Source organism: Pelodiscus sinensis, chromosome 6 (assembly GCF_052426305.1).
Source record: "Pelodiscus sinensis isolate ZL-2025 chromosome 6, ASM5242630v1, whole genome shotgun sequence".
Classification (NCBI taxonomy): Eukaryota; Metazoa; Chordata; order Testudines; family Trionychidae; genus Pelodiscus; species Pelodiscus sinensis.
This window is the reverse complement of record NC_143057.1, coordinates 88,277,923-88,297,650: the sequence shown is the minus strand read 5'-3', so window position 1 is coordinate 88,297,650 and position 19,728 is coordinate 88,277,923. Positions and strand designations below refer to the sequence as shown.

Genomic DNA, 19,728 nt, shown 5'->3' with positions numbered 1-19,728 from the left:
TACCTCTTCATATTATTTATTAATTTATTTTGAAACATTTTTGCTGTTAGCAAGCATGTTATCTCTGGAGACACAAATCCACTGTTTGAGAACCGCAAATCTAAGCATTTCTAATGTTGTCTTCTAGACTCAGTACTGAGTCCCATTGGGTAAATAGAAAGATCATCTAAATAAGCTATTCAGAAGCTTCTAGAACCCCGTAAGATTAGGTCCCTAACCCATAAACTATTGGAACAAATTTATAAAATTTCTTAAACATTACATGAATAAGAATTCATAAGCCCTGTTCCATTCAAAGATATCTTTGAGCTATAATTAATCTTAATTAAAATGATCTTTAATAAAATTGAGAAAAAAATCCAATTTAAATTTAAAAAAAAAAAAAATCAATGATTTTTATCCACCCTAGGGCAATGTAATAAATGTAAATCAACATGGGTGTACAGCAAACAAATGCTGTCAAACTAAATTAATTTTTATGATATTACAAGTTTCCTTGATAAACACTGTTACTTTTATGTAATACATTTAGATTTCTCTAAGGTATTCGACTTTGTAATACTTGACATTTTGATTAAAAATACTAGAATGATATAAAAATCAATAATGGCATGCATTCAATGGATTTTACAGTCTGATATCACACAAGAGACCAACAAGTGGGTGAAGTAATATATCTCTGATGGGACCACTTCTGTGGGTGAAAGACAAGCCTTCAAGCTTCACAGAGCTCTTCAGGTCAGGGAAAGGCACTCAACTAAATATGAGTAAGCACCTAAAGCACCATGGAGAAGTATCCCTTACAAATGATGTGCTCTGAGACAAGGTGGGGTAGCAATGTAATGAGAATAGGTGTGCCTTCAATTGCCCTGCCATAGTTTAGAAAGTCCATTTCAGCAAAGCCAGCCACTGTATCGTCCACATTTTCCAACGTCACAGTACTATGCAATAAAATGCAATTTATTACAGTGGACACTTGTATAAGCACTACCCTGATTGTAGACTTCCCCACTTCAAACTGATTTGCAACTAAACAATAGCAATTGGGAATCACCAGCTTCCACAAACCAATGGCAACATACTTCCCTACCAAGAAAGCAGCTCACATTGGGGTTTCCTTGTGACACAGTTCAGGGACCAGCTCAGTAGGAAAAACTACCAAACTTTCACAGCAACTGCAAAACTTATATCCCTGATACCAGTGCAACCTCCCAGCCAAGTTTCAAGCCCTGGGAAAAGGGGGGGGGGGGGGAGGGGAGGGTTCAAAAGAACTACATCTAGACAGCAGTTTCACTTTTGAAATCACCATTTTCGAAAACGCGCAGCCGTCATTATGTAAATGAAGCACAGGGAATTTAAATCCCAGCTTCATTTGCAATTTCAATCTGTCTAATTTACATCCCTCTTTCGAAAGAGGGATATAGTTTAGACATAGCTTGAGAGGGACCATGATAGCGGTTTTCAAGTATCTAAAAGGGTGTCGCAAAGAGGAGGGAGAAAAATTGTTCTCCTTGGCCTCTGATAATAGGAGGTTTAGATTGGACATGAGGAAAAACATCCTAACTGTCAGGGTGGTTAAACACTGAAATAAACTGCCTAAGAAGGTTGCGCAATCTCCATCTCTGGAGATATTTAAGAGCAGATTAGACAGACACTTGAGCGAATTGCAAATGCCGCTGGCATTTGATTCTTTGGACACAGTGGAACACCACTTTTGGTGCCATTAGACAGGCCACAGACTGGTCAGACTGTATAGTGATGCAACTATGGGACGATCAGCAGTGGCTGCAAAACTTTTCTATGCATAAGGCCACTTTCATGGAAGTTTGTGAAGAGCAAGAATACCAGAAAGAGACCCACTCTGACAATAGAGAAGCACATGCCAATTGCCCTGCGGAAGTTTGCAACACCAGACAGCTACTGATCAGTTGGGAATAATTTGGAGTGGGGAAATCTATATTGGGGGCTGCTGTGATTCAAGCAGCCAAAGCAATCAACACCCTTCTGCTATGGAGGGTAGACTGACTCTGGGAAATGTAGAGGACATGATGGAGGGCTTTGCCATGCTGGGGTTTCCTAACTGTGGTGGGGCAAAAAATGGAATGTACAATCTTGCAAAAGTATACATAAACTGCAAGGTGTACTTCTCGATGGTGCTGCAGTGGCTGGTGGATCACAAGGGCTTTTTCCACTGACATCATGTGGGATGGTTGGGAAAGGTGCATGGGCTGCGCATTGTTAAGAACTCCCTCCTCTCTGGAATGTGTTTTTCACCCTGGAATATTAGAACTGGAGAGGTGGAAATGCCAATAGTGATCCTTGGCAATCCAGCCTACCTTTTGCTCCAGTAGCTCATGAAGCTGTACACAGGCAGCCAGAACTGCAGTTAGGAGTGGTTTAACTACAGACTGAGCAAATACAGAATAGTGGCAGAATGTGCTTTTGAGTGTTTAAAAGGGAAGGTTCTACAGTCTACTAACTAGGTTAGACCTCAGCGAACACAACATTCCCTTTGTGGTGGTAGCCTGCCACGTGCTCCACAATATTTGTGAGACTAGGGATTCGTCTCTAATTTACATCCCTCTTTCGAAAGAGGGATGTAGTTTAGACACATCAAAATTGCAAATGAAGCCAGGATTTGAATTTCCCGTGCTTCATTTGCATAATTGCGTCACTGCGTTCTTTCAAAAAACACTATTTGGAAAGTGAAACCGCAGCCTAGCCTGTGGTTCTTTCAAAAAGAAAAGCCTTTTTCGAAAGATCCTATACTTTTCAAAAAATGTATCGGTCAGGGTGGAGTGCCAAGGCACAGTCCCTAGCCATGGATTTTGAGCAGCCAGACACCAGGCAATAAGGAGAACACAACAAAGGACAGTACAAATCAGAGAGGCTTTGAAAGACAGTTTTTTGAGTGGCCAATTTTCAGTGTCATTCATATTGCTCTCAATGAGTGTCCTGCTTTCAGTGTGCTTGCCTGTTACCTCCCCGCACCCTCCAACCGCCACCACCACCACCACCACTTCTTCAATACAAGTAATAAAGAAAAAAACACCAGCAAGCAAGTGGTCTGGTAGCACTTTATAGACTAACAAAACATGCAAATGGTATCATGAGCTTCCATGGGTACAGCCCACTTCTTCAGATGACCGGAGCTTCGGGAAGGGAGGAGGAGTGCATGATCACAATTGTGTAAAGGACAGCTTTTTGCTTTGCAACACATCCTTGGGGGTTGAGTGTGAAGCTGCCCTTAACTCCCCACCACTCTTGGCATTCTATGGCCCTTGGGAGAGGAGACTATGGAACTCTGTGAGGAGGAAATGTTGGTCTGCAAGGACTGGAAGGGGTGCCTGTTCAGCTAAGATCCTGGAATGCTGCCATGTGGTCCATCACTGCTGCCGTGGACTACACTCTCCTTGTGATTCACTTCTAGTTCACTGCATGTTCTCCTTTCCTCATGCTCTGCTCGCCTCTCCTCCAGCAGCACACTCCTCCACTTGCTTACGCGCTCCCTATTCCAAGTTGGCAGATTGCATCTATTTTAGCTTGTTTGTTTGAGCCAGGCAAACAGCTGGTGGAGACAAGGGAGTGTGCAGCAGACTGACTGCTGTTCCCACTGCAATGGAAAGTGAAAGACAGGCTTTACAGGATATATATTGAAGAGTGTAAGAATAAAATAAAAGTCTATATAAAGCCAGTAGGGATGTGTTACGTACAAGGCCACAGTTATGCTTTCAAGCAGCCACTATGTAGCAGTTTTTAGGGGAGCAGCTGGACTCAGTGTGGCAGCTAGCACGGCAAAGGAACAGGCTGGGGCATGAGTCTGTGGGCAGGAGAGGGGGGACCTGGGCATGGCAGCAGAGCAGGGTAGAGGATCATGTGGCACCCATGTGTTCGATACTCTCCAAATTGCTGCGAGTGTGCAACTTTCCCTTACTACAAGAGTGGGTGGATGGGACGCAGGGACTCGAGCCATCCTTCACTGGGGATGAGCAAACAGGGGTTTACTGCAGAGGCATCAGCTAATATAATCCACGGCAACCTGGATGAAGCTATCAGTCTCCTTATACAGAGTGAGAGAGAACAAATGCTGACTGAACGTAGGCAGAAACCTGGACCTTACACTGCAATCCTTTGTTACTGTTGGCTTGGCATGGAAAGGAGTCCTACCATGGAGGATGGAATAAGGCAAAGCCCTCCACCCAGAAACCTTGTGAGAAGGATCAAAGAGTTTCTCTAAGAAGCTTTCATAGAGGTATCTAGACACATTAACAAGCTATTCTATTCCATGGACCCCTTACTGTGGAGGAATGGTGGCCACAAAATCTCTCACTAAACTGCATCAACCCACTTTTAGCAAAATAAAAAATGTGAACTCACCAGAAGTGCCCTTCCTGGGATCAGTGCCCAACAAACATCCTGGGAGGAGGGAATTGTCTCCAAAGCTATAACAAGATCTTGGCAACATCAGCTGCCCTCCTTGCCTGATGGCCATTCTCCTCCTCCACCATGCTGCTGCCTGAGAGTCTTGGGAGGAATCCACGAACTTCCTAGAAAAGCTGGTTGTATTCTCTCCCTCTACCTCCCCCACTCCCCATGAAAGGATTGCACGCAGCTGCTTATAGAACTGGCATGTTTATGATGAAGCTCCAGACCATCTATTTACCTCCTTTGTCTTTTGGTATGACTACCTCAGCTATCTTATTGTCACTCAGCACTGCTGGACATCCCTGATGTATCCTTTCCTTTCCATGCCCTTTGAAATTTTGGCATAGATATCTGGTTGGTTTTTTGCTGGTTTGTAGTTCTGTGAGAACAGACTCCTCTCGCCACACAGCAACAAGGTCCAAGATCTCCTGTATGCTGCATGCTGGTGCTCTTCTGCGATCCTGGGAACTGGAGCTCATGGAACTTGAACTCACAATCAGGTGTGCTGCTTGCTCTGAGGTCTGCTTGCCATGCTGACCACACAGGAAATGAAATTCAAATTTTTCCAGGACTTTTTCTGTTCACCTGGAGAGCAGTAGAGTTGAAAGTTGTGGTCAGAGTAGTCACCGCAGGGCACTGCGGGACACCTTCTTGAGGCCAAGAATGTCAACTTTCACAGTGCTGCATCTGCACTACCAGAAAGTCGACGATACAAGAATGAATTTAGAAGTTACTCCTTGTAAAAGCAGGAGTACAGAAATAGATTTTAATAGCCCTTAAAGTTGATGTAATAGCCTTGGTAGCGCAGACTCATTGTTTAGAAAAATCAACCTAATGTAACTAAGTTTGACCTAAACTCCCAGTGTAGACCAGAACTGAGTTTATAGAGCTAAAACAACTGAAAACAGAGTCTTTTAAGGAACAGTGTGGCGCAATGATAATTTTAAGGGTAACTACAGGTGATATAGTAACACTTAAGATTCTGATAAAAATATTATTTTCCAATTGTAAACTAACATTTTAAAGTTATTTATAAGCATATTCGATTGCAGAAGTTGGATTTCATGCAAGCTTACGTTATGATTTTTCCCTCTTTCTTCCATTTACTTTAGATTAACGATTGTAATGTGTGTACTGCGTGCCCACATGCCAATTGGCATTCAGTTGTTGAGCACTCTACTGAGTTTGAGAAGGAACTGTGTGTGACCACAGCTCCAAGAGGCTGTAGCAATCCAATGGAATTTTGCAATAGTAATCCAGAAGAATTTTGCTTCACTTCTAAACCTTCTAGAACTCCATATGCTGTGAGTTCACGTAAATAACTTTATTGCCAACAAGTTTAATTTATACAGAAAGTCCTCTACCCTTGCTTTTGTTTTCATTTCACAAGATCCAGTTGTCCAACCTGCATACCTCAAAATGTTCTGAATGAGGAAAAGAACTTACTTACATATATTGACCTCAATAGAGTCAACTATGTACCACTCAAGTTCTCCAAACCAGTAGTTGCAAAGTCTTAGCCAAGCCTTTGGAGTTTATTTTTTAAAAAAATGACCTTTTGTGTGCAATTTTTATTGTATTTCTAATAATGATTTTTGTTAAAACAAATTAAAGCTTCTTCCTTAATAAGTATTAGTGTCTCTTTTCTTGATTAGTAAAGAACAAGTCCACCTTTTCTGTACACTAAAGAATTAAGTAAAATGGGAGAATATTTATCTTGTACTAATGAGGTTCTTAACTATACTGTTGATGATCTCTAGCGGTATAAATTCTGAGCTCTGCATCAGAATTCTTTGTTATATATTTTCTTTTCCTGTTGGATAAATTTTATTTAAGAACCACCTATATACTAACTCACTGAACTGTTTTCAACCTACTAGACTTCTTTAAAGTTATTTTAGTTATAGGCACAGTGATGTCAAATAAAAAGGTTCTTCTCAGAAGCTCTTGAATCATTCTTCCAACCTTCCTTTAAAAAAATCTTAAGTCATCTTCATACAGAGTAAACTATAAGACTCCATTTTGGCTCCTATATTGACACTACAGCTCTACAAAGCCAGAAAAGGCTATCTATGTAGTAGGGGCTGTACACTTTATCAGGAGTACAGCACATTTCCAACTCAGTGTGATTATGAAATTACCTATGTCATGTTCATCATTTTTGGCTCATTGATCATTAATTAATTTTTTTTAAAGTTTAAAAGAATACATCTATAAAAATGTTTAATGACTTGGGCTGATTATATATTTTTATTAGGAGTAAAACAGATGTAGAAACAATTTTTAAAAGAACACTAGTGTCAGGCTAAATTACAAGTTTCTAAAGTACAGTAAACTTCCGATAATCCGGCACCTTTAGGACGCAGGGGGTGCCAGATTATCAGATATGCCAGACTATCAGAAGGGGGGGCTATGAGAGGTCTGAGGTGGGGTGGGGGGATGCTACCCCAGACCCCCTCATAGCCCTCCCTTCTGATAGTCCGGCTCTGCCCCAGGAGTCCCCGATTCAGCCGCTGCTGGTCAGTTTCAGCAGCAGCTGAATCGGGACGCCTGCAGCAGAGCAGCTGGAAGGCTGCTGGGTTGGTCCCACAGCGCCGAGGAGCAGCGCTACTGGACCAACCCAGCAGCACCCCAGCTGCTCTGCCCGAGGTGTCCCCAAGTCAGCTGCTGCTGAAACTTATCAGCGGCTGACTCCAGAAAGCCAGAGGCAGAACTGCTCTGCCCTGGGCTTCCTGGAGTCAGCCCTGGTCAGTTTCAGCAGCGGCTGAATCGGGACGCCTGGGACAGAGCAGCTGGGGCGCTGGTGGGTTGGTCTGGTAGCGCCAAACCTCGGCGCTGCAGGGACCAACCCAGCAGCACCCAGCTGCTCTGTCCCAGGTGTACCCAAGTCAGCTGCTGCTGAAACTGACCAGCGGCTGATTCCAGGAAGCTGGGGCAGAGCAGCTCTGTCTCAGGCTTCCTGGAGTCAGCCGCTGATCAATTTCAGCAGCGGCTGAATCCGGGACAGCTGAGGTGCTGCTGGGTTGGTCCCGCAGCCCCGAGGGGACCTACCTGGCAGCACTCCAGCTGTTCTGCCCCCTGCTTCCCGGATTCAGCGCTGGTCAGTTTTAGCAGCGGCTGAATCAGGAAGCTGAGGGCAGAGCAGCTCCAATGGTCCGGCTGCCCGGAGCACTTCCGGGTTCCTGATGGTGCCAGATCATCAGGAGTGCTGGACCGTCAGATGCCAGACCATCAGAATTTTACTGTACATTGCTTGTATTCCAGTGTTTCTAACACACACACACACACCTACCTTTCACTAGAAAATGACTGAAAAAAGGCACTCTCCAAAATAATCTCGTTAAATAATAAAAATAACCAAGATTTTTATAGAGCATGTTTTTCTCTTTCACACATTAGTCAATACTTCCAGTAAACCTCAAACAAAATAAAAAATTGAACATGAAGTTAAAATGTTTATGAGCACATAAAATTGAACAAAATGATACTTAGCTGCATGCATTAGTTCCAGGCTTAAGACAACGACAGCTTACTCTTCAAGGTACTCACAATTGTGAGTGATCATAAAGGAAGAAAATAGTACTGTTTAGTGTAAAAACTTGCAGTGCAGCAAAAAATTAGCTATGTACCTTTATAGTTCTCCTCACTGTAGTGCTTAAGCATCCCACAAATGGGAGGAAAAAAAACATTCCCACCCTATCCTCTCTACTATCTTTAGGAAAACCTCAAAAGGTAATAAATGTGTGTGGATGTGCACACACCCTTTAGTCAGTATGTATTCCATATGGGAGAAGCTGTGGAGGGGAAGGAAAGAAGTGGAGGCCTTGAAATGTATTGGTCTAAAGATATATTTAAATACAGACAAAAGGTTCTCAACAACATAAAATTCCAGGTTTGGGTTACAAGTAGGGATGTAAAATCCCATTTAAAATGTTAACTGGTTAAACTGTGTGTTTAACCAGCCTGCCGCATCATGCGCAAGTGCCACTGGAGCAGCCCCTACCCCTGGGGCAGGGCCCGCCACACCACACTAAAGCAGCCCTCCACACGCAGGGCAAGGCCTGCCACATCGCATTGAAACAGCCCTCTACCCCTGGTAGAAGGCCCACAGCACTGCACTGGAGCAGTGTGGCACAGGCCTCCCCAACCCAGCATCACCAACAGGGACTGCTCCAGGTGCTGGTTAATTAGTTATTCCAGTAACTGATTCCAGTAAAGCAATGCTTACCGGGAAACTGGTTACCCCATTACATACCTAGTTACAAGCTATACTACTACGTACAAGTAGAAAGCATGGTTTATCCCACAGAAAGTTTGTACCTTAATCTGCTGTCTTCTGAGCATTGCAAGTTCCCTCATATCTCGGAACGGCTGTAACAGATATTGATAGAGTTCTGTAGTAGCTTCAGCAAGACTACTGTAGGCTTCATCTTCCATTTGATAAAGTTCAAGCAGCTCTACCATGCTTTCTGTATTCTTGTGTTTTTCCAACAGCTATATAAAAAGAAGAAAAATATTGTTTCAGAAAGTATGCTCAACATTTCTTGCTAACAAATCTGATAGCGATTTACAATGGCCAGTCACCTCCTTAGCCTCCACCCTTTCCCAAAAAATCCATTAAACATGAAAAGTTTCCAGAAAGGAACTAAACCAGTCAAGTCCTTTGATAACCTTAACTCTGGATAGTCAGCATATTCCCAGTCACAGCTTTCCAAGAGCTTCCTGAGGCTCATTGGTATTAAGGACATAGCCATAAGGGGAGATAGGAAGATGAAATCTGATTTACTTTTCACCAGTTATGACATTTACTAATTGCATATCAGACCATATAGACAAAATAAGAGAGAAAAGTCAGGTTTTGGTTTTTCTATTCGTTATTTTTTAATACCACAGTTAAGAGATGCATCACAGAAAACACAAGACAAGTACATTACCACCAGGGAAATACAATCCAAATCCATGCCTTTTGAGCTGCTCCTTCTAAGTGCACCTAGGGGCCTAACGAGTTCCACATAGGTGAAAAGGTTTGTCTGCGTAGTGCAGTTTAGCAGGATAATGGCCTACATTACCTTTCTATTTTACTATCTGGTTCATGTGCGTTAGCACATTGTATTACCTAGGTTACAAATGAAACAAACATCATCTTAAGAATTGCTCCCAACATCAGAAGGGAACACCAATAGAAATGTAGCCGTGTTAGTCTGATCTAGCTGAACCAAAAAACAGGACTATGTAGCACTTTAAAGACTAACAAGATGGTTTATTAGGTGATGAGCTTTCGTGGGCCAGACCCACTTCCTCAGATCAAATAGTGGAAGAAAATTGGCATGACCTTTGCAAGTCACGTCAATTTTCTTCCACTATTTGATCGGAGGAAGTGGGTCTGGCCCACGAAAGCTCATCACCTAATAAACCATCTTGTTAGTCTTTAAAGTGCTACATAGTCCTGTTTTTTGTTTCAAGGGAACACCAGTTCATCTTGTCCAGTGTTTCTTAACCAGTAGTATGAGTACCCTTAGAGGTACTTGAGAGAAGTCTGGGGAATACGTCAGCACAACTGAAATTTGGAGAAAACTGAAGTTTTGTTTTAAGTTTTACATTGCTTTATTATTTTTGCACTTTTTACACCCAAAAATGTCATCACCTGCCCAGCTACGATTAAGTTGTGTAAACAAATATGTTGCAATGGTAGAAAAAAATTGTACGTGTGTCTAAAAACTATAGGTACTGGGGGTACTTATTTGTTTTTAAAGGGGGTACTTTTTTTTAAAGGGGTAATTTATTTTAAAAAAAGGATGAGAAACACTAATCTTACAACCACTTACATATCACAGACTACCTGCACCACCCAGCATACACAAAATAAACCTAATAACTGAAATGAAACCAAAGTATTGCTGCGCACTAGAGAGGAGACTAACATGTACAAAGAGAGAGAACCAAGATGCAAACACCAAAGGCCCAGTCATGGCTCCTTCCCCACTCTGGCACAATAAATGCAGAAGTGGGGGCCAAAAAAGTACCCCAAAACCTTCTCTCATAGACTCATAGACTTTAAGGTCAGAAGGGACCATTATGATCATCTAGTCTGACCCCCTGCACAGTGCAGGCCACAGAATCTTACCCACCCCTCCTAGAATAATCCTCTCTCCTATATCTCAGATATTGAAGCCTTCATATACTTGGAAGATCTCTGCATCTTGGGGTCTTCAAGCTGTGATCTGTACCCCATGTTACAGAGGAAGGCGAAAAACCTCGAGGGCCTCTGCCAATCTACCCTAGAGGAAAATTCCTTCCCGACCCCAAATATGGCGATCAGCTAAACCCTGAGCATGTGGGCAAGACTCACCAGCCAGACACCCAGAAAGTTCTCTATATTAACTCCTATCATCCCTCCATTGACCTATTTCCCACTGGTCTTTGGTATAAAACTTCCCCCAAAATCTGCCACCATTCAAACATTAATAAAGCATCCAGGGAGAGACTACTTGGGAAATCTCACCCCTAAAGTACAAACCAGGACACAAAAATTAACCAATACCAGGTTAATAAAAAGAAAAGAGAAAGAACTTTTATTATCACCACAATATTCCTGTTGCAAGCATTATGACTGGATGGAACAGTAACAAAATAATACTAATGGAGGAGAAATTTACCATGGGCCAGGAACTTAGTTACAAAGGAAAGCAAAACCCATTTTTAAATGCACAGACCAGATCCCATTTCCCAAACAATAAAACCTAACGGATTTATCTAAACTTCATCCTATTTACAGACTGTGAAGAGTATTTTTTTTAGAGGGAGACATTCTGTCCCTTTCAATAGCTGGAGAGAAGCTCCCCGAACAAAAGAGGGAAAAAACCCAAAATTTCTTTGTCCCAGTTTGAAATTCCTACCTACATTCCTATTGGCTGAATCTACCTGGTTAAGTAAGGGACATAGTTAATCCTTTAGTCCCCAGGCTGCTGGCTAACCCTCACGATCATGACAGGTCCCATCAATGGCATGGACTAGTGATGTAAAATTCTGTTTAACCGGTTAACTGGTTGAACATATTGTTTAACCAGTTAACTGGTTGAACATATTGTTTAACCAGTTAACTGATTCAAGGGGAAGGGTCGGGGAAGGGTCAGGCTCAGGCTCACTATGAACAAAGGCAGCACCTGCCTGGTGTAGACCCCCTATGGTACTGGAGCAGCCCCCTGCCTGCAACAAATGGGAAGCTGCTCCAGCCCCCACAGGTTAACAAGTTAAACATTCACATCCCTAGCAAGGATAGGGCTATCCTTCTCAATCACAGAACATGCAGCTGCATAGGGCACCCAAAAATTTGGGGTGCCACAGGACGTCCACCCATCTTCCAATTCCCATCTCTGTTCTGTGGCCCTGCTTCCTCTGGAGAGGATCTAGTAAACTTAGTGAAAAAGCCTGCCAGACTTATTAGCAGAACATTGACCCTGTGACAGGGCCATTCAAGTGGCAATGAAGCAATTTAACAGGCATTTGCCAGCTCCAGGTACATAATGTCAGTTTCTGAATTTACTGTGTCAGTGGACAGGATCTTAGTTTAAAATTTGCTTTAAAGATATTTCATTAATGTGTTGATGCAGATTATAAAATCACATCTCTTAAAAAAAAAGTCATCTTCCCCTGCAATGACATTGGGCATAGGGGCACCAGTTTAATAGTACTGAATAGGGCCCCATAAATTCTAAGGATGTCCCTGGACAGAGATGATTATGTGAGAGATTCAGAAGATCCTGGTAAATGACCTGCACTTCCATGCTGCAGAAGAAGGTTAAATAAAATCCAAGGTTTCCATAAAGTTTTCATTAAAATTAAAAAAATGTTGTGAATGTGTTGTAAACTTTGTACAAGCCCTAAATTTGAGGCCTTAAAAAACAAACACACAACAAAAAAAAGTACAACCTAAAACTCTTTCCTCGTGAAACTGACCACTTGTACAAGTGTTTCTTCTCTAGTCAAGAACCGCTGGGAGTAGGCATGTTAAAAAGTGGGTAACTGTGTAACCACTGAGACTTTCATGCACTCATAGTGTATCTGTATCAGAAGCAGCAGTGCAATGAAGCAGCAGGATCCTGTACACACCAAGAGCCAGCTTAAAAGCCAGCTTCAGGCTGTCGACCCACACTGCAGGTACGTGTAACCAGGCTCATTGGTTTAATTGATTAAGCAGTTAAACATTATGTTTAACCAGTTAACCGATTAAAAGGGGCATGTACAGGCGACTGCTGCAGCCCCATTACTCCCCACCATAGGCAGTCCAGGCCTGCCACAAGGCTAGAGCAGCCAGACGAATACCTAGAAACCATCTACTTCAAGACAGACCCAAGAAAACCAACAATAGAACACCACTTGTCATCACCTACAACCCCCAACTTAAACCTGTCCAACACATTATCAATAAACTACAGCCTATACTGGAACAGGATACCATACTCCAAGAGGCTCTGGGAGACAGACCCATAGTCTCCTATAGACAACCACCTAACCTCAAGATGATTCTTACCAACAACCACAGGACATACCACACTAATACCAACCCTGGTACCTTCCCTTGCAACAAACCCCGTTGCCAGCTTTGTCCACATATTCATTCTGCTGATACCATTATTGGACCTAACTAAGTGAGTTATAAGATCAAGAACACATATTCCTGCGCATCCAGAAATATAATCTATGCTATCATGTGCCGAAAGTGTCCGTCTGCTATGTACATTGGACAAACATCTCAGACACTTCGCCAAAGGATTAATGCCCACAAAACAGATATCAGACAAGATCACAAAGAAAAAACAGTTTCTTGCCATTTTAACCAGAAAGGACACTCTCTCAATGACTTAACCACCTGCATTCTACTACAAAGACCTTTTACATCTGCACTTGAAAGGGAATCCTCTGAACTGTCATTAATGTTAAAATTCGACACTCTCCAAAAAGGAATGAACAAACACTCAAGCTATCTTACCCATTACCAAGATAGCTTCCCCAATTATCACCTCTAATACCATTAACTCACAAACATCCCACTCTCCCCACCTCCCCATCAATTCACAGACACTTACCTTCCTTCCTTCCCCCCCCCCGCATCCCTCTCCTGTTCTGAAATGTGATTTGTCCTTTTCATATATGTTCATTTTTTTAATTGTATCCTTTGGTATATATGGTTGTGACTATTTTCTTCCACTATTTGATCTGAGGAAGTGGGTCTGGCCCACGAAAGCTCATCATCTAATAAACCATCTTGTTAGAACTGGAAGAGACCTCAGAAGGTCATCAAGTCCAGCCCCCTGCTCTAGGCAGGGCCAATTCTTGAAGAACAACAGTTACAGGTAAGTAACCCTTCTTTTCTTCTTCAAGTGATTGCTCATGTCCATTTGAATCAGGTGACTTCCAAGCCCACCCCACTCCACGGAGGAGGGGTCGGAGCACCCAGAAAGAGAAGTCCAGGAAAGCTGAACAACCCAAAAACATTTATTCAAGTAACTATGCCTGCGGATCTCTAGCGGCATCGATAGTAGCAGCCCTCTGGGGCAAGGGAGGGGGTCATGACAGCGACGCTGATGGAGGTGCCCGGACACACTCGACATCGCGGAGGGGGGCACAGACCCTTGCCACTGGTGGTATGCCCACGGGGTCCAAAAAGGCCAATGCAGCTGAGGTGGCCAAGTCTGCTGCACGCGCGAATGGTCACGCCGGTGCCGGGAACAGGATCTATGATGTGACGAAGCTCCCGAGGACTCTGACCTGAAAGAGCCCACATCAAAATCTGAAGAGTAGTCAGGGCCAGGGTGGTACCGAAGATGAGTGCCCTGCCACCATCGTAGGGGCAAACCTGGCCATAGATTCTGGCTTGCCCGCGTGCATGCGGTGAGGGTGTACCGGTGCCGAGAAGACAGGCCCCTGTGCTGCATTCAGTGTCGACGTGGTGCATGTGGACTGCAGTGCTAAAGTCGGTGCCGGTTGCGGGTGTGGAACTACCAAGTCCAGTTGCTCCAAAGGCAGCGCCCCCATCGTTGCCCCCATGGACACCACAGCAGGCAGGACAGAAGGCGCTGGAGCCATAGTAGTCGCCCTAGAAGAGATTGGCGTTATTGGCGTTGGTGGTACCTGCAGCGGTGCCGAAGAGCCCGGTGCCAAAGACTGAAGTGGCACCCTGGTCAAGAGGGTCGGTGCCGTTGACGGTGCCACAAGGCTTGAGTAATATGGTGCCGTTGACAGTGCTATTGACAATGCCACAAGTCCTGAGTAATATAGCACTGGGACAGCCAAAACCAGTTCCGGGAGAGGTCCCAGCACCGACGTGGGTTGAGGCCAGTCGGGTACCACGTGAGGCCTGGCAGCCTGTGTCGAGGTTAGTACTGAGGTAGAGGCAAGCGGTACTGGTCCCACAAAGGACGGTCCCGCTGCATATGTGACTGGTGCCGACTGATCCAACCGGTTTGGAGGAGAAGCCGGTGCCAACATGGCTCCCAGCGTCGAAGACCTCGACCTCTCCGCCTCAACCGACGATGGAGGGGAGGTAGCGAGGCTAATCAGGTCCTGTGCTGCCCCAAAAGTGTCCGGCATCGAAGGACAATGTGAGTGTAGCTGACCTGGACTTGATGGTCGTCCAGCTCTTTTACACTGCACTGCAGCACTCAGAGATGCCTGCACCGGGATTCGAAGTGACAGTGTAGGCTGGGTCTGGACTTCCGGCTCAGAGACCTACCCTGCGAAGACCTTGACTTCTTCAGCGCCGGGGAGTGAGAGCAGTGCCGAGGCCTCAGTACCCAAGTCCACGCACGGGATGGCGTGTCGATGCCGGCGCACTGCGCACCGTGGAATGTCCAGTCGGTGCCAGCTATAAAGCCGCCTCCATGAGGAGAAGCTTCAAACAAGAGTCCCGCTCCCTCTTCGTGTGCGACTTAAATGACTTGCAGATCTTACAGGCGTCTGCTAGGTGACTGTGACGGGGCGGCCCCGCCCCGCACTCAAGCCCAGGGAAACCACCTGGTGCCGGGGCAGAGAGGGCCCTACCCACACAGCCATACTGGGCATGCTCCCAGAGGAGCCAAGGCATAAAAGGCTGCCAGCCTGCTCAGAGGAGGCAGACCGCAGCCAGAGCTGGAGCTAGTGCCCAACCGCCCGCGGCGCAGACTGGACCGCCAGAGAGGGAGTTGCCAGGCCTGCTGGACCTGCCATTGCCAGGCCCAAGCTGAGCTCGACCCCAACGACGGAGCTGCCGGCCGCCCCCCCATGACCCAGGCACTGGACCGGCCACCCCCAACCCCGACTTGGGAAGTGTCGCGACAGCCACCCGACTCACACCAACCCGTGAGACCGCTACGGGCCGGGGGGAAGGGGGTAGGAAGCGACCCAGGGCAGGGAGCTGGAGAAGCCCCTGAGGGCTCGGCGCATTGCGGGGAGGAACCCCCCCGAGCCACTGGGGGGAGCCACCCACCACTGCAAGGGCCGGGATTGGGGCCCAGTGATGAGGGAGGGCCTGGGCCTCCCTACCCCTCCTTCCCTGACCCCCGACGAGTGGGGGCTCAGCTGAAGGACTAGGCCGCAGAGCCTGGACACTTTCGCACTAGGCCAGAGGGCTGTGGTTCCCCTAATACAGGGGCCGTGTACTTTCGGACTAGGACAGAGGTCCGTAGCTCCCCTAATACAGGGGCAGTGGACCTTTGAAACGAGGCTGAGGAAGAGTGAACTTTGCCCCGGAGGCGGGCGGCCCACCCCGAGGGAGGGGCGGCCCCCCCGACAGTGACCCTCACCCAAACACTTTAAACAGCCATCATGAGGGTCTCCCTTGGGCATGAATTTAGCGCATACAGCGTAAGCCTTAAAGCCCTGAGGCCCAGGCATTCCTCACCCCCGAAGGGGAAGAAGGAAAAAAAACAAAGAACTCCCAACTATCCAATTTGAACTATTTACAACTATCTACAACACTAAGAGAAACGGGAACCATTAACTACTCTAACAAAGAGACACGCTCCAACGTCCGTCACAGGTGGTAAGAAGGAACTGAGGAGGGGGAGCGCCAACAGGGGTACTTATGCTCTGCCATAGCGGCGCCACTCCAGGGGGTGCCCTGCTGACGCTATGGGTACCGCTAGGGAAAACGCTCCAGAAGGCACAATGCACGCGGTGCGCACACCTGATTCGAATGGACATGAGCAACCACTCGAAGAACAAGAGAATTTTTTCACAGAACCCCAGAGTTTCATAGAGCATCATTTGGGAAACACTTAGTTAACCAGTAAAACACTTTGTTTTACCGGTTAACTAATTAAATGGGGACAGGCCGGTGAGGGAGGGGGGACCCTGCTAGGCAGCTCCATGCAAGAATCTTGAGCCCCTAGGTAGGCAGGGCTCCTTAAGCAGCTGTGGGATTGTGCTACCACGCAACTTAGATGGAACAATGGTTAGTACTCATACCTTGCTCCCAGCAACTACCCTTGCTGCAGGCTCTGCACTAAAGCACTAAGAGCTGGTAAAGGGGGTTGATGCCGGGTCACAGCACAAACCAGGACTGAATCAGCCTGTCAGCCAGCCCGCTAAAAAATTTACTTGGGAGGTGGGGGGGAGGGAGAGTGTTGCATGAAGTAGACAGCATTAACGGATAATCACCTGCTTACCCCTTAATCGTTTAGTCCAATGTTTCTCAACCAGTGGTATAAGTACCCTTAGGGGTACTCGAGAGAAGTCTGGTGGTACGTCAACTAAAATTTGGAGAAAACTGAATTTTTGTTTTAAGTTTTACAGCACTTTATTATGTTTGTACTTTTTACACCCAAAAATTTCATTGCTTGCCCAGTTACGATTAAGTTGTTAAAACAAATATGTTGCAATGGTAGAAAAAAAAAGAGAGGGGTGGGTGTGTGTGTGTGTGTGTGTGTGTGTGTGTGTGTGTGTGTGTGTGTGTGTGTGTGTGTGTGTGTGTGTCTGAAAACTGTAGGTACTGGGGACACATTTACTTTTTTTTAAAAGGGGGTACTCTATTAAAAAAAGGTTGAGAAACACTGGTTTAGTTGAATACGCTATTATTTTAAGGATGTAAAAGACTAGTTTACTAGTCCACCAACCAATAAGCATTTGCTTATCGGATAGTATTGTGACTAGTTGATATGCCCCCACACTTTACTGCCTCTATGAGGCAGCGAGGGGGGGAGGTAGGGGTACTTCAAAGAGGCAGATCAGCTGTATGGCAGGCTGCTCCTTTAAAATGTTGCCTCAGCGCATTTCAAAAGGGCAGCTACTGTGGAGCCTGGAGTCCAACTGGAGACTCCCCAACTGACCCTGGGCTCCCTGTGGAATTTCCCCAGAACCTGGAATCAGCTGGGGAGTTCTCAGCTGACCCTGGGTTCCAGGGAAGTGCTGCATGGAACCCAGGGTCAGCTGGGGACTATGAGTCTCTTGCTGACCCCAGGCTGCATGGCTTTGAAATGCACAAGAGCCTCCGCTGGCACGCCACATGCAACCTGGAGTCAGTGGGACTTCCCGCTGGCCTCAAGCTGTACACAGAGTTCCGCATTCCCCCTTTGAAATGTACAAGAGCCCCAAAGAGGGCTCTTTTACATTTCAAGGGAGGAATGTGAAAGTACCTATTGACTAGTCGATGGAAATTCCATCGGCTAGCCAATTAACCACATTTTAACAACCTTATATTATATCCTTAGTTATTAGAATCTGTGCAGGTAGTTAGGCTAAGAATTTTTCATTTATTTTTCTGAGAAGCAGAAAGTTCATTTTTCTCCCATGCAGCCCCGTACACATGGCATAAGCACCTTTAAAACCTTCAAAGCAACTGCTCTCTCCTTCAAATCCCTCCTTTGTTGTGTTGTTTACAAAAAAATATGGACAACTATGAGCCACTGGTGTGAAAAAAAAATCAACACCTAATGTGCTGGCTAGTATCCAATATATTACTGATTGTGCTGCATACTGTAAAAAGTGTTTTAAAGATACGAGTGTTTTTAAAACAACTGGCACTAGATTCTGTCTCTTTACCCTTGAAAAGGCATATATGAGAGTTCTGTGGTACAAGCTTCAGAATCTGTACCCTTTAGAAATGTATAAAAACTATTTATGTCTGTCTACTGTATTCACATTTTGTGCTGTCTGTACCTAAGGCTGACAGCTTTTGAGGTAGGAGTAGTGTTTTTTCATTATGTGTCTATACACTGCCTAGCATAACATGGCCTTGGTCCACGACTGGGGCTCAGTCCTAGCCTCTTGACAGTACAAATAATAGCCAAAACAGCATAAAATGAACTGCTAGACAAGGAGACTACAGAAGCTGACAGACTATTTACTATTAAATGTACGACTGTCAGTAAGTGAACAAGAATTAAGCCATTTTCTTGCATGCACTATCATCATCATCACTAATTTTTCTACAGTTCTTAATATTAATTTCTGAAGAGCATATAAACAATTGTGAGCACAAGCCCCCAGATGGGATTCACAGTTGAGTTAAATTGCTAACTCTGATCATGTTTAGTCACTACAGCAATTTACAGGCAATGCAAAAAGCTGTAAGTTTAAAACCTAGCATCTCTTATAACCGTGGTGTCCAACATGCTAGCCACTAGCCACATGTGGCTATTTGGCTAGTTGAGTGTGGCTAGCTGGCTTGAACAATTATTCATTATTTCAGAATAATGTGGCTATTTCGCTATAGTGGCTACTGCTTCAGAACTGGTTGGACACCACCATTTTATAACTAAATAAAAGTGTCTCAAATTTCTTCTCTGAAGGCCAACAAGCAAATCCATGACAGTATAAACATGAATTAAGATGGTAATTATCTCACCTGCATAACTCATTCTATAATGCAGCTGCCCCAATCTTGACTAACACTATAACATCAAATAATAAACACCTGCCATTTGCTTGGTTTGAGCACATTACTCAGAAAGCTGAAATCTGAAACAGGTTATGCAGGTCACTCATGTAACTAGTCCTTGTTTGGGAACAGTCACATACTTTTGCTATTAGTAACAGAATGATAACATTTATTTGTATTAGGGTGCATAAATGATTGGATAACTGTTCCCAAAAAATAGTAGTTCATGGCTCACAATTATGCTGGAAGGGCATAACAAAGGAGTTCTGCAGGGATCGGTTTTGGGACAGGTTCTGTTCAATATCTTCATCAGTGATTTAGATAATGGCATCAAATACTTATCAAGTTTGCAGATGGTACCAGATTAGGAGGGGGGGGTGCAAGTGCTTTCAAGGACAGGATTAAAATTCAAAATGGTCTGAGGCAAACAGGATGAAATTCAAGGACGA

The 19,728-nt window shown here is 44.9% G+C and overlaps 1 protein-coding gene across 1 annotated transcript in view; it reads right to left on the bottom strand.

Annotated features, from left to right (window-relative positions):
• Window positions 1-19,728, bottom strand: part of JMY (junction mediating and regulatory protein, p53 cofactor) — a 143,011-nt gene that overhangs the window by 102,992 nt on the left and 20,291 nt on the right. Inside the window, exon 2 of the mRNA XM_006119180.3 lies at window positions 8,746-8,919. Coding sequence (XP_006119242.3) covers window positions 8,746-8,919 — 174 coding nt within the window. The remainder of the gene's footprint in view (window positions 1-8,745; window positions 8,920-19,728) is intronic.